A 23,953-nucleotide genomic window follows, 5' to 3' on the forward strand; every position below is an offset into this window, starting at 1 on the left:
AGTTTCAACAGTAGCATAGTGCTGTACAAATAAAGGGGGTTAGAAGGAAGGTGGAGGGAAATTCTTATCTAACTAGGAGCCACTTGTTAAGAGAGCATTGAAGTAAGCATAAAAATCCACACCCAACACATAGTCATTTCTTTACTGGAAATTTGTGTTACTACAAATTTCTTTTGCTGACTAGCTAAAGGGCAATCTGCAGCTGTGAATTTCTGCCCCCACTTATCTTATTTGATAGAAGATTTCATGGAACCCATGCCAAACCACATTGTTATTAACAATTTGCCAGATTACTCCCTTCCGGGCAATGCTCCTTGCAAAATACTTTATCTAATCCTGGAACTCTTCAGCTTTTATTTAACTTTGCATATTAAGTGGGCTCCTGAAAGATTTTTCAGATTTCTATTTTAGGCACTTATTTTACAATTTGTCCTATTTAATACTCTAATGATCCAAAGGTGCATAAATTTTTGATAATAATAACTTGGGAAAGACTTGATAGGTGGATAAAAATGCCAAATCCCATATAAACATCTGGGTAACAAGCCAATAATAATGTAAAATTGTGATACTAAAAGAACAAGAAAAAGGGGAGTTGACTCCACCTCACTCCCACCATTTTTGCCCATTTTTTTCTCCAAAGAACCAATGAACTATCTGTAGCCCATAACTGCTCACACATCATCAGGGTTGCCTGTGGGGGGTAATAAAAAAAGTCAAAATGATGGCTGATTGCCACATTAGTTCAATCAAATCTCCAATTATTTGTATATGCTGTTTGAGATAAACATTTAAAAGTGAGTAGAGATTTTATTTCACCAATCCCTCTGCCACCTTGATTTTTTTGCTATACCCTACAGACACCCCAGTCATCACTAGACATTTTCTCAATATCCTTGCCACATTTAGCTTTCTTTTTTTAACCTGAGATTTTAACTTTTGTATTTTGGCAAATCATCAAGGCTTAATGTGTTCATAAAGATCTTCCTTTTCATGATGCCATTTTCTCTCCCTGAGCATCGGGTTCGTAGGTTGTCAATTGCATGCTTTGTTCTAAATGTATGTCAAGCTGGTTTTGGGGTGGGTGGGTTTGAGTCTAAGAAACAAAGGCAGTTATGGTTTGTTGATACTTTTCAGTGTGTTGTTGTGAGTGTGACCCAAATTTCAGCTCAAAATTTACCTTCCATCTAGGCTAGCAGCAGAACTGTCCAATCTGAGGGGTTTCCAGACCAATCGACCTTTAACTCACTTCTCTGGCTATTGCTATTTGGACAGAGAGGAATTTTATTCATATAAACTTGAATATAAATTTATCAAATTTGTAACAGATTGTTTGAAGTATATTTTTACTTTAAAAAACTGCAATGCATTGGCTATTTTTAAATGAATTTTGAAGAAGCAGAACAGGAAACATACAGAAGACTTCTAAGAATGCTATAGAATAGAATAGAATAGAATAGAATTCTTTATTGGCCAAGTGTAATTGGACACACAAGGAATTTGTCTTGGTGCATATGCTCTCAATGAACATAAAAGAAAAGATACATTCGTCAAGAGTCAAGAATCATAACACACAACACTTAATAATAGTCATAGAGTACAATAAGCAATCAAATCATACTAGGAAACAATCAGTGTAAATCGTAAGGATACAAGCGGCAAAATTACAAAGTCATACAGTCACAAGTGGGAGGGGATGGGTGATAAGGAGTGATGAGAAGATCAATAGCAATATTAATACAGACTTCGTAAATAGTTGTACAGTGTTGAGGGAATTATTTGTTTACCAGAGTGATGGCGTTTGTGAAAAAATTGTCCTTATGTCTAGTTGTTCTTGTGTGCAGTGCCCTATAGTGTCGTTCTGAGGGTAGGAGTTGAAACAGTTTATATCCACAATGTGAAGGGTCTGTAAATATTTTCACAGCCCTCTTTTTGACTTGTGCAGTATACAGGTCTTTGATTGAAGGCAGGTTGGTGGTAGTTGTTTTTTCTGCAGTCCTAATTATCTTCTGAAGTCTCTGTCTGTCCTGTTGGGTTGCAGAACCAACCAGACAGTCATAGAGGTGCAGATGATAGACTCAATAATTCCTCTGTAGAACTGTATCAGCAGCTCTTTGGGCAGTTTGAGCTTTCTGAGTTGGTGCAGAAAGAACATTCTTTGTTGTGCTTTCTTTGATGACGTTTTTGATATTAGGTGTCTATTTTAGGTCTTCTGATATGATAGAACCTAGAAATTTGAAGGTTTCTACTGTTGATACTGTGTTGTCTAGTATTGTAAGAGGTGGTAGTATGGGTGGGTTTCTCCTAAAATCTACCACCATTTCTACAGTTTTGAGTGTGTTCAGTTCCAGATTGTTCTGGTTATACCATGAGGCAATTTGTACAACCTCATGTCTGTATGTGGATTAGTCGTTGTCTCGAATGAGACCAATCACTGTTGTATCATCTGCAAACTTCAGTATTTTAACAGATGGATCATTTGAGATGCGGTCATTGGTATGTAGGGAGAAGAGAAAGCATACCACCTTGGGGGCCCCTGTGCTAATTGTACAGGTATCAGATGTAGACAGCCAAGAAATAAAAAACAAATGGATCATACCCAGTTTTCTTCTAGAACAAATTATTAGACTTATGTTATCCTACTTCAGACACATTATGTGAAGATCTAACTCTTTGGAGAAACTTCTAATGTTTGGAAAGGTATAAGGAAGAGAAGAACATGACTAGCAGCAAAGTGATAAATGCACATTTGGAAGAGCTGAAAGCTTAGGAACCCATCTTCATAGAGAAAATCTTTTGATGTGGTTGCTAGGAGTTGAGAATGACTTGATGGTACATAAACAATCAATCAATCACACTAGTTAAAAATCCAAACATAAAGTAATGCACAAAATGCATTATGAAAAATAAAAGTAATGCAAAACTGGCAACAAAAATGCATATGTGCAAACATACATATTTAGACTTGCAGATAAGCCAAGAATGGGTTCAGTTTATCCGTGATCCAGAGTTCTTTTTTTTAAAAAAAGCCTGACATGGTCTAGTAAAGAGAAGGACCAGGGGAGACATGATAGCAGTCTTCCAATATTTGAGGGGCTGCCACAGGGAGGAAGGAGTCAAGCTATTTTCTAAAGCTCCTGAAGGTCAGACAAGCAATAATGGATGGAAACTGAACAAGGAGAGATTTAACCTGGAAATAAGGAGAAACTTTCTAACAGTGAGAATAATCAACCAATGGAACAGCTTGCCCTCAGAAGTTGTGGGAGCGCCATCACTTGAGACCTTCAAGAAGAGACTGGACTAACATTTGTCAGAAATGGTGTAGGGTCTCCCGCTTGGGCTGGGGGTTGGACTAGATGACCTACAAGGTCCCTTCCAACTCTGATTATCTGTATCTGTACTTATTAAATACTGATCTGGCCTTAAAATTGTGCAGTTTCTAGTTTCTTCCTATCCCTCTAGTTAAAAATTCAAGGGTTGTCTTACCCCACGATGATACCATTTTCATGGTATTTTAATTGAAATTTTGAGGATTATTTTCCTGAGTATGGGTTTATTAATAATTATTTTATTTTTATTTATTTATTTGATTTATCAATTGCTTACAAAATAATAAGTATAAGTATAAACATGAGTAGAATACAGAAAATAGGTACAATTAAATGGGGACAATAGGACAGGGATGGGAGGCACGCTGGTGCACTTATGCACGCCCCTTATATATGATAGTTTAATACGAATTTTAAAAGCAATCCCTGATTAACTTAATAGACTGGCAGAAATTAGAAATTTTGCAGATTCTTAAATGGGAAAATAGAAAGAAATGGAACCATTTTGCCCTTCCTTAGATGGTTCCCAACCCTGTCAGTGAATTACCTTTTTAAACAAACAAATAAAAGGGGGAGAAAAACCACCTTTGTCTATTCTTTACTCCATCTGTTCCCCGTAGTCCCTGCCTTTTTAATCTCCTTGCTTGCCAGCCATTCAGGTTGTAGTAACACCCACAGTGTTTTTCTTAACCTAGCACAAACTGTCACTATCAATCACTTTTTTGAGTCATATTGTCAATGAAACCCCTGAAGTGATGAGAGACTGAAACTCTGACCTTGCAAAGCCTTTTTGGCATGAGTCAGTTAATGTCCCTGATTGCTATCCTAAGCTGGGGAAGTACATCTATACACTACTAAAACACTACACTTCTGTTTAGCTGTTTGAAATGGTGCATTATACTGCAACATTAAAATTAAGGGATCTAAAAATCCTTAACTTAAAGAACGGCTAAAAAACCCAGGATCCGTAACCTATGGGATTGAAAATTCCACGATATTCAGACAGTTTTATTTGCAAAGTTGTGGCTGTTGTAATGTCCCTTTGATCACATGATTATGATTTCTGATACTCCCATTTCAAACAAAGAAAAAACAATGGGAAAGCCAGGAGAAAGTCATTCCCATTCCCACTGCTTTTTTTTGCCTATGTTTGGTCATTCTGTTTATCTGTTTAAATAAGTAGATATTGATTTATTCTTGAAGTTTGTTTGTAACCATAGTTATTTTTTATTTACATTATATGCTTTTCTTAGAGGATTATGGGAATGACCAGGTAAAAATAAATGGTCAGCCTAACATTTAATGATCAGAGGATGACCCAATGGGCTGCAGATTTGTCTAGTTATATTTTAATGTATAACACTTTCAGTTTTCAGTGTAGAAAGTTAGCACCCACCCTTCTCCTAGAAAAATCAAATATTCTAGGAAATATTAAAAAGGCAGAATATATACCTCCATGGATGAGAAAAGGAGAAACATGCTCTTGGAAAGCAGCTCCCACCTTTGTTAATAGCCCCAGAGAGACAAAAGACATCTTATCTACAACACAAAAGATCTTCAGCTCAGGGGTGGGATTCAAATTTTTTAACAACTGGTTCTGTGGGCATGGCTTAGTTGGTGGGCGTGGCTTGGTGGTCATGTGACTCGGTGAACATGGCTAGGCAGTCATGTTATTGGCTGGGCGTGACCAACTCAATAACACTCGCATCGAGGCACACATCTCCTCGCCTGGCCACTCATGACTGTGGGGATGCTGCAACAGTCGTAAGTGTGAAAAATGGTCATAAGTCATTTTTTCAGTGCCATTGTAACTTTGAATGGTAACTCCACACAAGCAAAGTACCAGCAAAGGAGGGGAAGATAACTCCAGAGGAGTTCCAGAGACAGGAAGTCTAGTCCTGCCAAGAATGTAATAAGGGTTAACAGAGAGGCAATTTCTGTAAGTAACACCAGAATGTTTCCTTCCTGCCTTCCTTACAGGATTAGGCCAGTAATTTCTTCTAACAACTGGTTCTCTGAACTGCTTAGAATGTTAACAACTGGTTCTAGTGAATAGGTGCGAACTGGTAGAATCCCAACCCTGCTTCAGCTCCAGAGTAATAGGATTAGCTGTCACTCAGATCCAAACAAGGACAAAGCCATTAAACATAAGAGTAATTGCCCAAAGCCCTTTCATTACGTCACCCAGCAAGATCCAATCAAGCTTGGGACTCAAGACAAACCTACAAAGTTACCCCTGCATGGCTCCATGGGAGTCTGACAACCAATCAAGATACATTTCTTGCCACAGGAACAGGAAGCAAGTTCAAAGCCCAGCAGAGGTTATAAATCTCTCTCCCTCTCTCACCCATGTGCTTTTTTTGCCCAGGATCTCTGTCCACCATTAAACCATCTTTCCAAGCAGTCACCGTGTTTCCAGTGTCTTTCTTCCCACTTGGAACTGAATCCAGATGGACATTTCTTCCAACATCAGTTTTAGCATTCTGAAAATCATGATTCATTTGGAACAGATTTGAGGGCCTTTCTGGTCCATTAGAGTCCGCATCAGCGCTTACAAACAGCTACATAACCAAGAGATTAGTTTGAAAGCAGAAAGAGTGATCTAGAGGTGGACTAGCCCATCTTTCTCCAATCTGCTGCCTTCCAGAAGTGCTGGAGTTCAATTTCTGCTATTCCTTGTCAACATATCTATGCTGGCTTGAAATCATGGATACTGTGGCCTGGCACATCTGGAAATCAACAGTTTGGAGAAGATAGAACTAGAGCCTTGGGGGCAGAGGCTGAAACCTTCTTTTAATTTTCTAGCTTTGATTCAAGTTGAGAAAAATAGGAGGCATTTAACAAATCTTTCAGTTATACAAAAATGGAGGATACAAACTGACATTGATTTATATACATGTTATAATTCTAAAATTGCACACTATTTTCCTTCTCATTGAAAACCTCAAAGCAATTTAGAAGGACTGCTCCCCTGAGATATTTTATTTATGAATGAAACTATCTCGGGAGCATCAAGCAGATTACTATTAATGGTTTGAGAATGGAGAAAGCTATAAACCTTTGTCCCTGCAGATTCCCATTTCAAACTGAGTGTGCGGTTAGTTCTGTTAAGAAAGAGCTTTTACTACTAGTGAAGCTTCTCCTTCAAGGCAAATAGGAACTATAGGTGCAGGTACAATGGGAAGAATCAGGAGTAGCTGTGAAGTGTGTGTCACATGACACACTATTCTGTTGTCACAAAATGGATTTGTTATTGACATAAATAATGTACAATCATGTGATTTGTTCCATATTTAGTTTAGACCCAACATACAGTATTTCAGGATTATTAGCAAACTTTTATATCCTCTAAAATTTCTGTATAACTTTAAGAAGACTTTGCTTTTAATGTCATTTATTCTCAAAGGCAGATTTTTGTTGATGTTAAGATTTTGATTTCTTATCCTTTAATAATTCTCATATAGAGCTGGATAGACTGATGCCCCATGAACACATTTGGCCTTCAAAATGCTCATGCATCAATTGCAATTGTCAAAAGTTGCAACCAAATTTTAAATTGTATCGTGATAGAAAGGGAAATTATTAAATGCCTAAAGATGTAAAGAATAACACCAATGTAAAGAATAACATTACACCAACTCAATTTAATAAATTAGAAGTATAAATGAAATTATTTAATTTCTGTCTTTTACCAATCAAAACACATAGGAAGCCTTATAAAATGGCTACACTTTTGCTACATTATACTACATTTTGCACACAATGAAGTTCTTTTGGGCATGCTAGGAACTTCCTCCAACCGGCCCCTAACTTCTTAAAGTATTTGGGCAGAGGCCAAACATAGCTTCATGCTGAGAAGGAAGGGAGTCACTTGCCATGGACTGAACTCTCAGTGACCTGAGGAGGGGCTGTCTTTGGTATCCCCAGGGATCAATCACTGTTTTGTTTTCAGCTCAGAATCTTTTGAGTGAGGAATGATCTGCATTCCACTTGAGTAGCTTCATCTTCTACTCTGCATACCTCTCTGGCACAACCTGAAGCAACAGATTCTAAAAAAAAAAAAAAAGCCAAATGCATTTAAGTGTTCAAAACACAATTTGTTGCCCTTGGAAACAAATCAATGTCATCACAGTAGAGAAGAGTCTTTGCTTTCTCCTAAAATAAGCTGCCCAACATTTTCTTACCCAAAGGCTAAATTTGTTTTTGGAGTAGCATAGCATAATCAGGGTCAGGTCAGGGCCAAAAATAAATATGTTTCAAATTCAATATAAAATAAAAAATCATAATGAGTTCTTTTTGCAATTCAAGCATTTTTATTAGTTTATAAAATATTATAAAATACAAAAGTAAAAAGAACAGAGAAGAGAAAAGTGTGGAAGGCTAGGGAAAAGAAAAGAAGCAGTAGCATTGACTTCTGACTCTCTCTGCTGCAGTAAAATAGGGCATTAACATCAAATCACAGCCTTTTGTTTTTCCATAATAATAAGAACAAGTCATTTCTATAAAGATCTATCAATCTAATCTGTAAAACTCAAAGTCAAAATTATATTCTTTTCCATATCAAGCATGAAATTCAGAAGCGGTTTCCATGTGGGAATGAAAATACTTGTAGAAAAATAATTAAGAAATTGAAAATGTATCATTTTCTGCTTCACTGCATTGTAAATTAAAATTTAGTAGCAACCTTTGTAACAGTTATAGAGGCTTCATCCATTTTCATTGGGCGTGTTGGTTGGAGAATATGATAAATTCCTTCCTCTTGTTATTGGAGCTAATTATTAAAGACACAATAATTAGCTCCACTCAGAACTGCAGCAACTTGAGTTTCAGCAACAATCTCTCCCCATCAACTGTGGGGCAATATTGTAAACTGAAGCAGTGCAAGCTCATAATAATCTTCAAGTAGATGCATAATGTCCATGGTTTTTGGCACCATGCAAAGGGTTCCAGACTATGGGTAATAAGCAAATTTAGATGTTGCAAACCTGATGGTTGAAGCCCATTTCAAAATGTGTTATTCCCCAACAAGAGTAACACATTGTAATAAATGCAGTCATCATTTCATATTTGTCAAGACCAATTCTACCACTGGGCAGAATGAAGTGGTTATCTCAAGTGTAGTAGTAGACATAAGATAATGATGGGCAGCATATACATTTAATAATAAATAAATAAGAATGTCCATACTTTGCCTTGTCCAACTATATGGTTAACCATCTGCTTTCTGATGTTGCAGAAAATCCTGCCTGTGTTAAAGAAAGATTTGCACATCAACTTACTATACTTTTGCACATGTAAGGGAGAGATGTCATATTATTCATTGACCCACATGAATGGGAGGATATCTTCAATCCCCAGAACTCTGAGGCATCAACCATTCTTGATTACAGTACATTTATAATATCAGTTAGAAATAATAATTAGATATTAATTAGAAATAAAAATTACAGTACATTTAAATTAATTAGAAATAATCATAATAATAATGTTTGAAACATGTTGTGCAATGGAGGCCTAGCCAAGATGTTGAATTATTGAGGTATGTATGCCTATGTCACTCCGTCTTCTTAACTCTTCCTCCATTTATTCACTTCTCAGCCCTATAATAATTTTTTTATCTTCAGGTGCATTTGAGCCCAATGTTATATATCAGAAATAGGATTTCAGTTTTCCTTTGAATCATAGAATAGAAAGAATGACATACTTTACTGTCTTCTTAGGCAGATCTTGGAATGGCCAAATATGTCTAGTGAATGCTCGAAGCAAGATGTGGGAGCAAGCTTTTCATACATGGAGCGAGCAATGGAATTGTAGATGTATGGCTGGATCATAAATTGGATTACTGGAGTGAAGGCTTTTCATTGTAACAGAATCCATAAAGCAGAGGCAGAGTCATAACAACAGGTTTGGCTTCCAGTATCAACCTATTTTATGGGAGACGGGATTAAGGCATCAAATGTGCAAAAAATTATATAGGTAATTCCAGAAAACTAGCATGCCCCCCACCCCTCATTTCACAGTGAAATTGTTTTTTCAGATCACAAATTTACTCCTTCATTTACTGATGTTGAAAGAAAAGCTGCTTGAAGAGAAACCTGCATCAACTGTATATAACTTCCCAGTTTAACCAATATCTTTGGTATGCCTGCTGGTCTCTCATTTAAGCAGTAGCCAGTCTTGCTCAGTTTGCGCATCCAGACAAGGTCAGCCAGATGTGGCCATCTGCTGCCAGATCCTCTCTTTGTGAATGTGAAGGTATCTTCATTTATACATACATAACTAAACAAACAGATTCAATGTTCAGCAGCCCTGATGAATTTTTCCCCTCCTAAGTCCAAGATGTTGTTCTTCATATGAATATGTTAATTTTTCTGACCTAAAGTGAAATATTGTTGTCTTCTGCTGGAATCTGGGCGGTATTTGTGATTTATAGTTTTATATTTAAAAAATGGCTGCCAAGAGATGTGGATTGACAGTATTGTGCTAGCTGCACCACCTTGTGGTGCGTCAGGGCTACATGGTGTCCTAAAGCAGCATGGGATGTTGAATGACACATAATAAGAGATGTTTTGTGCCTTCTGCCTCATGAGTGCCTGGAAGGAAACATTCTTTATGACATCTCACAGGGCTTGTGAGAGGCCTCATTCTCCATTTCCTGCAGGTGTCACTCTTGTATTTTCATACTAGATGGCTCAGGGAAACTGCCAATGCATTAGTCCATAAAGAATATAATTTATCCTGATATAGATCACAACTCATATCAGTGTACCTAAAGCTTTAATTAAAATTTGATCAAAATATACTATCTTTTTTCCTTTGAACAATTCATTTTTATCATTTCTGAATCAAGTGAGAGAAATTGGCCTGATTTTCTCCATTAACTGATCCCAGATTGTTTGACAGCAACATTATGTTGAATTAGTCATTCTGATGAAACCCAGGAAGTATTGTAAAACAGAAATACATAACTCTGGTCCATAGCTCTCTAAAGCTTTGATTAAAAGTCTGAACCACCAAACAAGGTGCACATTTTTATTGAGTCAGGAAAGAATATGATTTAATGCCTGACAAATAATTACATCAGTTCAATTAATATTTTTTATTAATTTATATTTATTACATTTAGATTCAATTGAATTTTATTTTTGCCCTGACTCTTCTAACAATCACCCCCATGTAAGGTTTAAAAAACATTAGTATTAAGATCTATTCAACGTAGCTTGAAAAAGAAGTCGCTGGTTATATAAATTCCTGATCCAGTTTTCACCTGAAAGCATTGTATAATGTGGGTCTGAAGTAAAACATCATTAGGATTCCCTTCACATTCTGAAGATGATTCCCAGTGTTTAGCAGGGATTTTCAGGATGAAGAGTGTGAAACTTGCAACTGGTCCACTTACTCAACAGAATATGAGGTGATTGTGACTCAGTGGTTGTGGAATAAAGTTATTCTACAGATGTGTGGAAAAACACTAATCTCTTTCAATCATATCATATTTCATAAATTGAAATATTGAGTCAGGAGCCTGAGTTTTATAGGTGATTATTCCTAAGTTCAGTGGTGTTCATTTACAAGTAGAGGTTTTTGGCTGGAATTTGAACATGGCACAAAGTAAAAGAACAGAGAGAGGATGTCTTTTTCCTGGTTAGCTGGGCAGGTCTGAATTCCTTGAGCTATCTTCTTCCTTGACAATCCCACTAGGTAAATGAAATCAAGAAATCAACTCCACAAGAAGGCTAAAGCTACTTTTATTGAGATGGGTCATAATAATAAAAACTTGCAAAACTGATTGTTATATAATCCCATCTCCTTTCTTATAATCCAGTGAATTAGGGAGGCTTCTGAGCTGCATCTGAACAGATGAAAGTTCAGACTCTTGTCTATTTGTTTTCATTATGGCATTTTTTTTCTTATTCTGTATTCTGCTCCTCTTTTTAGCTGGGCCTAGATTGTATTGCTGAGGTCTGTATTATCTATCTGCATTGAGACAAAACACTAGAGAGAAGCAGGTATACAGGTGGTCTTTGGTTTACTATCATAATAGAACTTGACTATCATGGTCATGTCATGATAGTAATATAATGAAATGACACAACTTTATGACTTTTTCTAGTGGTTGCTAAATAAGTCACCATGGCTATTAAGCAACCCCATGGTTGTTAAGCAAATGCCACAATTGTCAAGAGAATTAATAGTTTAATTTACTATGTGGCTTGGTTTGAAACTGGAAATAAGTGCCGTTTTTTGGCAAAACCATCATAAAATATGATCGTGTGACAGCAGGACACTACAAATAGTCATAAATGTAGCCATTTCCAAGCACCCAGTGTTTCAGTGACATGACCTCAAAGGGAGTGGCAACTATTATAACTTTGAATCTGGGTCATTAGTAGCCCTAAGGTAGTCTACAATAATGGTGGCTAAGCAACAAATCATAAGTTGAGGATTACCTGTATTTAACATTTTATTTTTGCAAATGTTATTAAGGAACATTGTTGCAGGTGGCCTAAATTGATTTTGGTAAAAGCATTAAAGAAAACCTTCAAAAAGAAATAATATGGAGATTATTATTGTCCGATTTTTTAAAAAGTGGTTGTTGCATCTAACAGATATTTTCTACGCTCAAGAAAGAGGACAAAATGACTTCTTATTTGAAAATGTAACTGAGAAATGGGAAGGCATTTTCAAATCAGACATGCCAGGGAAGTGTACATGCAAAACAGCAGCAGCAGCCCCAGGAGACCTGTCAAAAAAAGGCATGAGGGTGTTTGTGTGTATGATCAAAGCTCTACCCTACAATGTTGACATGGAAACAAGAGGTAGGGTGTTTCCAGTCACAACTGCCATTTTGACTTTTTCACACACTAATCTGCAGCAGGATAACACATACCTAGATCCAGAAAATGTCTACAGCTAGTCCTCGACATATAATCATAATGGAATCTGCCCATTATGGTTGTATGTTGTGGCCCTTGTAAATTGGGTTAGGATTGGTCATAACTTTGAACAGTCACCAAGCGACCTGTATAAGAATACCCAAAGCTCTTAGCAATAGACTTTTATAGTTCTGGAAGTTTCCCAGGTTGGTGAAAGAGTAGTAGTAGTAGTAGCTCAAAACATGAATGAAATTAAAGTCCTAAAATGATGACAATGTCTGTATCATCATCATCATCATCATCATCATCATCATCATCATCATCATCATCATCATCATCAACAACAACAACAACAGCAACAATTACATCAATAACAATTACATTTTGTTCTGTTTCTCTTCCTCCCCACAAGTTATGTCATGTTATGTAGTCAAACTAGGTTAGGCCCGATGAGTATTTGGAAGGAGGAAATGTCCAGGAAATCTCAAACCATTGTCAAATAGGAAACAAAGGTAAATTGTTGCCAAAAACCTTATGAAGTTCATGAAGTTCTCAAAAATGAAGCTTTACCTATTTTTGAAGCATTTTATATTCTAAAAACAAGAAGTGAAAATATACTTCTGTGTGACTAGATTTAATATGTTAAAGGACTGCACTTTTTTATTAATAATGTCTGGATCTTCTCTCTCCCTCTCAGGTTTTAGATTATTTAAATTACTATTAGGTATAGTCATACTATCACTATTGTGTTGTTCCCCCACACACACATAATATGCCACCAATAAAACTATCAATGACAACAATCAAGAAATGAGATTGTAAGACTTGATCTATTTCTCCTCAAAGAAATGAATGCATAAGGGACAGAGACAGAGGTAAGCTATGTGGGTGCTATTTTAGACTTAAGCATTCAGGATCACAGTTGTCTTGTCTCAGGCAATATTTATCTTCCCAAAATACCTGCGATAAGTAGTTAAACACTACAAAGGCTTCCATACAAAGTTTCTTTATTGGATTATATCAGGCATCCTCAAGGTATAACTCACAGTTACGTTGAGGTTCATCTAATGTCCAATCTTTGCATTGTTGTCTTCATAGTGTGAAAAGATAGTTATCTTCATCCCATAATGATACAGCAAGGGAAGACTCCAGCATGTTGCTGGGTCCAGGTAAGAATGACCAAAACTCCCCCCAACCCAACCAGAGGTCAATTCAGTGACCAATAAGGAGTACAGATGTGACCACATGACATGAACTACATCTCCTATGAGGCATTAACTACATTTCCCATGAGTCATTCCCTTAAAGGGACAGCTCCCATTCCCAAACTGACTATATACTGTCTAACCAGGACAACAGTGGATAAGACTTATGGTCCATTTTATGTTGTCAAAGTATATAATTATCTTGTCCTTAAAATCCAGATTTTTGTAAAGTAATTTTTACTGTTGGTAGAAAATCTGCAACGTTTTTTCCCCTAAAAATAATAAAAGCTCAGAGTCGCTTGATAGCAACAGCACTTAGACTTATATACTGCTTTATAGTGCTTCACAGCCCTCTTTAAGCGGTTTACAGAGTCAGCATATTGGCCCCAACAATCTGGGACCTCATTTTACCCACCTTGGAAGGATGGAAGGCTGAATCAACCTTGAGCCTGATGAGATTTAAACTGCCCAAATGGCAGTCAGCTGGCAGTCAGCAGAAGTAGCCTGCAATACTGCACTCTAACCACTATGCCACTAAGGCTCTAATGAGAAGTATGTAGACGTAATAAAATAAACAAAATACAGTTTTGTTCCTTCAGATGCAATCCTTAATTACACATAAACAGTCACTTAACATCCAACCACACATACTTTGTTGATGCACAACTTGCCAATGTATCATTTAAAGTATAAGCTTGCATTTCATAATGGTTGCTTTAATTCTAAAAATTGCCTCTAGCAGAGTTTGATATTGTCAGTTGAAAGGTATGTTGGACTGTTTTTAAAAGGACATTAATTCCCGCTGTGAGTGGAGATTTGCAAAGCCTTCTGCAAAGTCTGGACCACATCTATAGACTAGTTATACTAATTAAATGCTTGCATGGCAAAAATAACAAGAGACGCATATTTTTTTTCATTGCAACAAGCAGCAACAGAGCTTTATTGGACATCAGTATCAAAAGCCAAAGGACAGTCACAAATGAACTGAAGAAAGAGAAAGCATATCCTCCAAGAAAGTGCTTTAAAGAGTGGATGACACAAGGATTAAGGGGAACAGAGAAATCTGTTGTGATGGTCATTGACACAGAAATGGAAGAGCAGAGACCTATTTAGGATTTATGCAGAGAATTTGAGCAGATGTGATCCTTTCTGATCATATGAATTCTTGGAGGAATTTGGAAGTATCAGTCACAAGATTTTCTTCCCAGTCCTGTTGAAAAAGACAAAGAGGGGAAAAATGAATCTATGAGGAAACTGGCAAATACAAGCAACAAGAACTGAGAAGCAACACTCATATATTTTTGGTGGTCAAATGTATTTTCTAAAGACCAGGACATAGTATGTTCCCTGAAGAGACTCTCTTTATCTCGACAGAATGAAATAAAGAAGTAACAAACTCTTTGAGATTTTATATTACTTTAAATATTTAAAAAAAAACTACTGAAAAAAGGAAAACTTTTCAGATACTGTAAAGCAGCAAATGTTATAAATTTATTTAAATTAAAGGCTCTTGTAAATTTCTGGAAAAATAGGCAAGCTGTCTTAGGGTGTTCTAATTTTTTTTTAGAACTAATCTAAATCAACAAAACAATATTTTGTTTCAATCATCATCTTTCAGATAGCATCATTCCATATTCTTTGTTTCATCTCAAAGGTAATCTATCTTTGCCCAGACTGATGGCAGGGCATCTGCACAGGGTAACAGAAAATGAAGATGTATAGGAGAAGGTGTGACAGAACATGGGATGGAGTTAGAAGTGGGATCAGCCTAGAATCTCTATGTAGCCACAAATGAACCAAGTCCAACCTCCCTTTAATTCCATTGACCTGATCTAACTCCAAGCAAGTGTCAAGCAAGCTGAGAAGACTCCTGTGCATAGGATGTTTAGTAATACAAAAGTTTAATGGGACCTTCACATGTGGACCTGGTCTTCTGCACCTGAGAAGATGACAGTTATAACTCAAGTGATCAAACCTTCATCCCTTGTTTAGGCACACTGTAGGCACTGCTGATAAAGGATTTCTGTGCCTTTGAGTAGCCCATCAAAGGCAATCCTCCAAAAAGAAGCAAGACTCCAGGACCAAAAAGTGTGTATTTGGAGGAGAGTGGTTTAAAAAAAACAAAAAACCTTTAAAAGTAAATGTTGAAAAAACTTGATAATCCTTTGTAAAAATATTTGCAGGTGAAATAAAGTACCTCACAAAATTTCAATATTTACAGAAGAAGACTGGGATGGTAACACGTAGCTGTTATGTTGGGCTAACCACCATTTAAATAATCCACTTTAGATGAGACAAAGAAAATGGAAGGATTTCTTACATAGGGTCCTGAGAATCTAAGGTTTAAGCCAAACACCAAAATTAAGGAGGTGCCTGGAATCATGCATGCTCAGGATTTAGAGGTACTGTCTTTGACATTAAAGGATCAAAATCCAAAGATATGCAAAATCTTGCCTGACCCTACTCCCCCTAATAGCAATCTTCATGAAGCCTCCAATTTGGTTGCCATTTGTACAAATATTACATTGCCTATCTGTTGCCCTTTTGCCAAGCCAACAAAGTGATGTTCTCTGCCTGTCATAGACTCCAACCTTGACTTTGGTTCCTATTATTTACCTGAGAAACTCTAAATACCTGCAAAATATAGCTTCCACCACTAATTCCAGATTTTGTGGGCAACCTTAGTTGAACAAATGGATGGAAATGAAATCTCTGTTTAGACACAGAGGCCATATTATTTGTAAACCAAATGATACATAATTCCTTAGCATGCCAAACAGCTGCATAGATAATGGTCAGATGCAGCATGGTAATTTTCCAGGATTCCTATTTCTGATTTTCCTTAGTTACCCAGATAATATATATATTTCCCTTTAAAAGATTTCTATTGTTATAAAAAGAAATATGCCACATTTGAAGTCACCTTTTTTTGATTAATACTATTCTTTCCTGCAAGCAGAAAAAAGGAAAAAACATATTGGTTATGATAAGTCTCACCTGTTTTGCATGCCTGGGAATGTGAAGACGTAGGGTAGGACTGAGGACGTGGACAAATTCCTCCTCCAATATGTCCTCCACCGATGCTTCCTCCACTGTGGCTTCCTCCTATGCAGACACCTCCTCCACCAAGGCTTCCTCCACTGATACCTCCTCCTACGCAGACACCTCCTCCACCATGGCTTCCTCCACTGATACCTCCTCCTATAGAGACACCTCCTCCGCCGATGCTTCCTCCACCTCTTCTACCACCTCCATATCCTCCTGAGCCACTGGAAGAAGAGAAATGTAATTTCTTATAATATAATATATTTCTAATATAAGTATAATCCATCCATCTATCAACCAACAGTAAAAACTCTTACCCAGGGGACGAATCTCTGCCCCTCAAACAAATTATTATGATTTTATCATCAAACTCAGTAATAGAACTATAATTTAAGTTGGGAAAGAAGTCTATCTGAATTCTAGGAAAATCAGCTCACAGCTGATTTTGTCAGTATTTGTCTACATGGACTAGAGGTCTAAGTCAATTCAAGGCAATATTGTAGTTTTGTTCACTATGTTTGTTCATCACCCCTTTCCTTCTTAATACTCAGGCCTTCTTTAGGCATTATACACGTAGAGTTCCCATCTTCTAACCAAATTGCATAACCTCTGTCTGTTTCTTGTCCTGTTTTTTCCAATGACATTTAATATTGCTGAATTTAAGTTCACAGGGAAACCAACAAGATTGGAGTTTGACTGGAGTACAACTCAATTCTATCCTTCTTGGCTTCCATATGAACTGAAAAGGTGCAGTATTACTTTACTCTAAAGGCAATAATAACTTCTGATAAAAAAATGTCACCGGAGCAATATCAGTAAGGTTTGTGTTAAGGTTATGCAGGATGCTCACATGTTAAGTATAATATGACATCCTAAAAGGGCTAGAACCTTTCAGGAGATGCCTGTGATTTAATGAAAAATGATTATCAACAAACTTTGTTCAAGAGCACAGATCCTAACTTCTGTTTGGAAAGTAATCAATTCACATTTTCTAGTCAACATACATTTCTTGCTGCCCTTCCTCAAGCAATCGGCGGTATTGAGAGATTTCCACTTCCAGACGAGATCTTATGTCAAGGAGCAGCTGATATTCTTGATTCTGACTTTCAATCTCACACCGGATGCTAGCCAATTCTCCTTCTACTGGTTCAATCATAGCCTGAATCTGTTGTAGCTGCATGTTGTAGCGACGTTCTGTATCCTCCAAATTGGTTTGCAGAGACTGAATCTGAAAATAGAAAGGCAACACATAGGACCCGATTTTCAAGAAAATGCTGAAGTTATTTTAGCAGAAGGGAATGGAAAATAGAAATATTTGGCTACTAGACAATCATTTGTATAACATGCTGACTGTAATCATTTCCACATGCTGTCACATACCATGCTGATTTGAGACTGGAGCTCAATCTCAAGGGTTTGGTACTCTCGTCTCAGTTCTGAAAGTTGATGGTTGCTTGAAGTTATCTCCTGATCACTTGTACTCACTTGTTGACGAACCTCTTCCATCTAAAAGGTGGTGCAAAGGTACAAAGGAATAAAAAGAAGAAAAAAGATGGTAACGTAGCATGGGTAAATTGGGAGGCATGGTAGTGAAATAGACCAAGTTGGGATAATGATGTCTTCTTCTGAAAATACCTGATTCATCCTAACAGGCTAGTTTATTTATCTCTTTCTCCAAAGCCCTTCTCCTTCCATAGCCCCCCTTTCATAGCCTCTACTCCTTTGTACTGCTCCAACTGCACAACTCTTCAAAGGAACACAATGAGCCTAGCTGCATGTTTTGCATGGGGAAGGGATGGGAAAGGGGTTATTGTTGTTTACTCCTCATTTATGGGTTTTCTAGAATTGAGCTATTATTATCATCAGTGAACTATTGATCAGATCCTTACAAGCTGTTCTTATGTTAAGAATTATGCTAATCATTTCTTTCTCACCACCTGCAATTTCAGACATTTTTTGTGGGACACTGACTCCCACATTTCCTGCTTTTTAGCTTCCATTTCCCCAACCTTATTCAGATTACTTCTAGGATGTCTTGGGGATGTACAAATAGATATTACTTGCAACCTGCAACTTGGGCTTCTTTTAGGCTCTTGCCATCAAGCCCCACAAAATATTTCTATATGTTGCTGGTGATGAAAAGAGTCTACATTTTCTGATCATTGGAAGATGAACAGAGTGCCTAAATATACTTCACTTGCCTTGCTTTCATACCAGGCTTCAACCTCTTTTCGGTTTTGTTCAATGATGGTTTCATATTCATACCGGAGCTGATCTAAACGTTGTTTCAAGTCTTGTCCAGGGGCAGCATTCACTTCTACACTGACATCACCATGGCCTCTCTGGCCTCGGAGTCCTCTCAGTGTCTGTAGCAATGGGGATGAAGAAACGAATCATAAGAAACAACATTAAAAAGTACTTTATGGGCAGAATAACCTGATTTGTAAGGTAAAAACAAACAAACCCAAAACAGAGTAGAAGGATGTTTTACATTTCCTCCTCATGAAAGAAAATGTTTTTATGACAGCTCAATGCCTGGCATACATTTGTTTTGCAATCCAGGTCTATCTATGGAGAATATCACTTCTTATAGTTTCATGATTTCTTCATTCTTCTCAATTCCCTCTCTCTGACATTAGAGTTCTGACATGAAAAGCAAAAGAACTTAACATGCCTTTGGGCCCTATGTAAAAATATTCTTAAAAACAAACAAACTACTGAATGGTTATTTCCAGTAAAGATTGATTGATTGATTATTTATTTATTTATTTATTTATTTATTTATTTATTTATTTATTTATTTATTTATTTATTTATTTATTTATTTATTTATTTGTTTGTTTGTTTGTTTGTTCATTTGTTCATTTGTTCATTTGTTCATTTGTTCATTTGTTCATTTGTTTATTTGTTTATTTGTTTATTTAATTTATATTGCCACCTATTCACCCAAGGCGACTCGAGGTGGCTTACACAATGTAAAACCATATTTAAAACAAAAAATCAAAAACAATAAAAACTAACAAAAAGAATCAAATAAATTAGTAAAGTACAATAGAACAAAATTTGGGGAAAAAATAAAAAAAATAAAAAATAATAATCATGGGTAGCTGTAGCCACTATTTTTATTTTCTTATGCATGGGCCCTTAGGATTAGTCTCACTGTGCCAACAATTTTGTGAACATTTAAGCCACAATCTGCGAACATTTAAGCCACAATCTGCGAACATTTAAGCCACAATCTGCTCCCCAAATTCTGAGTTGCCTATTGAACCAAAAGACCAGGGATATCTCTCTCTCTCTCTCTCTCTCTCTCTCTCTCTCTCTCTCTCTCTCTCTGTATATATGCATAATATTTATTTATATCCCATCTTCATGGAAACATTAAAAGAGGAAGTAGGCCTATAAAATGCGGAAATATAAGATTTGTGAGAAGGTAGATTGCTGCATCTTCATAAAATGAAGGGCAAGCTGCCACTTCAAATACATTTGTTTCCTGGGTGCTATATGGTTGGGAATTGTGTCACTGACTCTTTACCACAGAAGTATTGCCTGGCCCAAGATACATCAAGGAACAACAGTGAAGTTTTTTTGAGTGTCATTCAATTCATTCTTTGAATTTTGTTCCCAAACAAACTAGGTGGTGGATGGCCTATCATCTGAAAAGTAAGGGTCAGAAGCTCTGAATGTTAGAGTTCTGTTCATTGGTGCTCTTACCTCCTCATGATTTTTCTTCAGACATATCAGCTCTTCTTTGAGGGATTCAAATTGCATTTCCAGATCTGATTTGGCAAGAGTGAGTTGATCCAAGAATGGGCGTAATCCATTAATGTCAGCTTCCACATTCTGACGGAGACCAGCTTCAGTGTTATATCTATTTTACAGGAGAGTTTAAAAGAGGTATCATGGTTACTACATCTGCACAAAGTGTACCAGAAGCAAATCCTCTTGGGAAAAGGTCAACAATCCCCCAAAGCACAATGAAGAGTGAAGATGCTAAGAGATTATTGAAGGCTGGCTATTTATTTAAGGAGTAAAAAGAACACATAGAAAAATAGGAAAGAAGTGATGAAATGGAGTGTCCTCCCAAATGAAAGCACTTCAATCTGGAGAAATTCTGAAAAGGCGCACTTTACAATATGTGATTGTGTGAAACCTCCCACCCTTGAATTGTACTATTACTAGCTACTTGGAGTTTGTAATCAAGAAAGTGGTGCATCAGATAAAATCACTGAATGCAGCAAGTTTAGAAGGAAGCAGGTGAGAAGTGAATCATACTCACTTCATCTTGAAATCTTCAGCAGTCATCCTGGTGTTATCTATATTCAGCAGAATTTTGTTATAATCATCTGTTTCAGCAATCAGCTGAAAAATAAATGAATAATAGAGATGTTTATGGCACAATAATAAGTAAACTGTCATGATTGTTTTGATCGCTTGTTACAGCTGATGTTGAAATATGCGGTTTCGAATTGCCTGTAAGATTACAATTTTAAAAATATGATATCTGGAAAAGTAACACTTTCTTCTTCTTCTGTCTTTCTTCTCCTGTTATTTTTTGGTTTAGTTCTGCTTTTCAGACCTATTTTTATGTGTATCTGTTGTGTTTTGCTTATATTTGAAGGCATGACTTCCTGAATCAATGCACCAACATTATTTAGTTTTTCTGGCTGCTGAGTTTGTGACAGTCCCCATTGAAAATCATTTTACTTGAAAAGGAAGGATCACAGATTGACCAACCACATCTATAGCCATTTGGTGTTCCAAGTGTGAACTAGTGAATATACATGCTTGATACATACATCCAGATGCACTAGACATGGAAGCATGCTTTCACTATGGTAAATAAGGATTTGGATCCACTTCCCAAACTGATGTCTATCAATATTCTATCTGCTTTGTTCTTTCTTTATCCCTTGCTAGAAAAGATATCGAGAAATCCTAAAATATAGGGAGTGAAAGTAAATGTAACATTTCCCATTTTAAAGTAAATAAAATGTGTGTACTTCATAGCTAATTTTCACAACAAGTTTTCTTGCCTGCCAGGGGTCCCATTTTTTCCTAATACCTCTCTGTTGATCTTTAATATATTTCTTCCTTTTCATCTCTAAACAAATAATTCTAAATAATTCAGTCTTGTTATACATGATGTTCTCAGTAAATCTATAAGAGGAAACTAAAATCCCTGCTAAAATATATATTTTGGAATTCCCACTGTAATGACTGATCTGTATTAAATACAGACTGAATTATTAAATGATACACTTAGAGAATTAAGAATATTTATAATTAACAACTTTAAATTAATAACTAATTTTTAAGTTATCACTATCATTATTAATCACAAACAACAGAATGAAGCATAAGAACCTCAGTTTCTACAGCATCTGCTTAAAATATCACAATGTGTTTTATTTGTCTCAAATGACCTAATTTAATCTAAATTTACTTTGGGATAAAAAAAATCTGTGAAGCAATCCAGATTCTAAGGGCAAATGTAATTTAAAGGATGTCTGTCATCCATAACAAGAATATCTTCTTCCAAGACTGCTACGGCAACCTTTTTCATTTGCAGCACAATCTTGGAAAAAGGCAAGGTGGTTTTAGGTGTTGTCAAGTCCTATTTCAAACTTCAGTGACTCACTGCACAGTTCTAATAAATAATTTTAAAAGTTGCTGCCACCACAAAAGAACAAATTCTTATACTGATGTTGTCTTTTTTTCATTAGCTCTTTTCCTGCATAGTAATATGGGAAGGAGCAGGAATATGATTGATTTTCATTTTCATTGACTTAAGGAAGCTGCAGATTATATAGAATTAAATTAACATTAGTGTGCGAGAAACAAGTAATATAGGAAATTCTATGCTTATTTACAAAATGATTGTTTCTATCTCATCTCATGTCCTACAGTATTGATTGTAATCTCTTTTTTCTCTTCTTGCCATTTCTCCTTCCAAATTCTCTTTCATTTCTATGGGCTTTCCCACTTCATTTTTTACATGGATGCCCCCAGAGCAGCAATCTACCTTATGATCACAGGTGGTATACATACCTCATTGTAGAGTTGGTCAATTTCTTGGTAATAGTGACCATAGTCCTTGTCTGGTCCAATATCACCATGCTTCTGATACCATTCTTTGATCCAGATCTCAAGCTGACAATTTTCATCTTCCAGTCTTTTCACCTGGTCCAAATAATTAGCCAGGCGATCATTAAGATTCTGCATAGTTGCCTTTTCGTTGCTGGAGAGGAGACCTCCATCACCACCACCAAAACTACCACTGCTGAATGGGTAGGTGGCACCTCCACCATAGCTGCCACTGCCATAACTGCCACCACCATAGCTGCCACCGCCATAGCAAACACCACCATATCCACTTCCACCATAACTTCCACCACCATAGCTGCCACCACCATAGCAGCTACCTCCATAGCTTATTCTCCCTCTACTAATTCTCCCACAGCTACCACTGCTGAATCCACCTCCTCCGTATCCACTCCTGGATCCTCCATAACATTTTCCAGAAAGTCCTCTTGAGGACCCTGAGGATGTAATCTTGATACTGCCTCCACCACTGATCCTGCCACCACCAACACTGCTTCCACCACCTTTAATACCGCAACTCATAGTGATTTAGATTTACAGTCCAAATCTTAGAAAAGCCCCACTTTAGCTGCACAGCCTGCTACTGGAATTCTGACTGTAATCCTTCATCCCAGTTGTCCTTATTTATATCTCCTGTGGAAGGAGTTGCTACAAAGGCTGTTCCTGGTCCCTCCCATGGTATTTGTTTATGCCAAGACTTATCTCCCAATGGGAGAGGTTTTTTTTAAAGTTATCAAAGGCAATCTAATACATAGCTGGCTTTGTCACTCCCACAGAAATTTTAAGTGCTGATAAAGATATAGCTGCATACTCAGCCTTAGATTTGGCTAATTTCTTCTGTATGTTTCAACTTTTGTCTGCTAGCACATCATCATCTTTGGCAGTGAAGGAAAATGCCTTCATAAGTCTGCACGTGAAAGGAAAAAGGTGGTTTTGTCTTCTGCTGGTCATCCTTGAACAGATTAGTTATGCTTAGTGATGAGCCATTGAAATCAATAGGGCAAGATTGTGTAACCAATTTTGTTCTTCGTTTTATATTCTAGGATATGCCAATAAGGAACAAATGCGGTTTGTTAATTCTCACTGCTCAATATCATCACTGTAGTTTTATGGAACAGATATTCTTTATATTTCCTTTAGCAGAATTCTTTTGCAACCAATTTTACAAACAAATATAAAAATGTATCTTTTAAAATACAAGCATCCATTCAAGATTATAATTTCATAATTTATCACTAAAAATGGAAATTAAGCATCAGAAAGAAAAGGACTAGGAGAGAAGTTGACGTCAACTCTTAATTGCCACATTGACTCTTAGCAACCACAGTTGTTGGACATTATAAATTAATGCAAGCAAGATTCGTGGGAGGATGCTCTTAACACTTTAATACAT

The 23,953-nt window shown here is 36.7% G+C and overlaps 1 protein-coding gene across 2 annotated transcripts; it reads right to left on the reverse strand.

Moving 5' to 3' along the window:
- Window positions 1-13,630: 13,630 nt before the first annotated feature.
- LOC113424379 (keratin, type I cytoskeletal 19-like) lies at window positions 13,631-23,401 on the reverse strand. 2 transcript variants are annotated; one of them, XM_087946365.1, is made up of 9 exons: window positions 22,507-23,401; window positions 20,735-20,817; window positions 20,170-20,326; window positions 18,657-18,821; window positions 17,836-17,961; window positions 17,460-17,683; window positions 16,624-16,679; window positions 16,408-16,575; window positions 13,631-14,620 (listed from the first exon to the last, which is right to left on the reverse strand). In XM_087946365.1, exons 1-9 carry the CDS (start codon window positions 23,080-23,082, stop codon window positions 14,595-14,597), a joined length of 1,581 nt encoding a protein of 526 aa, XP_087802491.1. In that variant the 5' UTR covers window positions 23,083-23,401; the 3' UTR covers window positions 13,631-14,594. The 2 variants fall into 2 exon arrangements, with proteins under 2 accessions (XP_087802491.1, XP_026541829.2); XM_026686044.2 differs by having other exon boundaries at window positions 16,408-16,679; window positions 22,507-23,169.
- Window positions 23,402-23,953: the final 552 nt, after the last annotated feature.

Source organism: Notechis scutatus, chromosome Z (genome assembly GCF_049901735.1).
Source record: "Notechis scutatus isolate UNSWTSFEM ecotype Mainland chromosome Z, rNotScu1.2, whole genome shotgun sequence".
Classification (NCBI taxonomy): Eukaryota; Metazoa; Chordata; class Lepidosauria; order Squamata; family Elapidae; genus Notechis; species Notechis scutatus.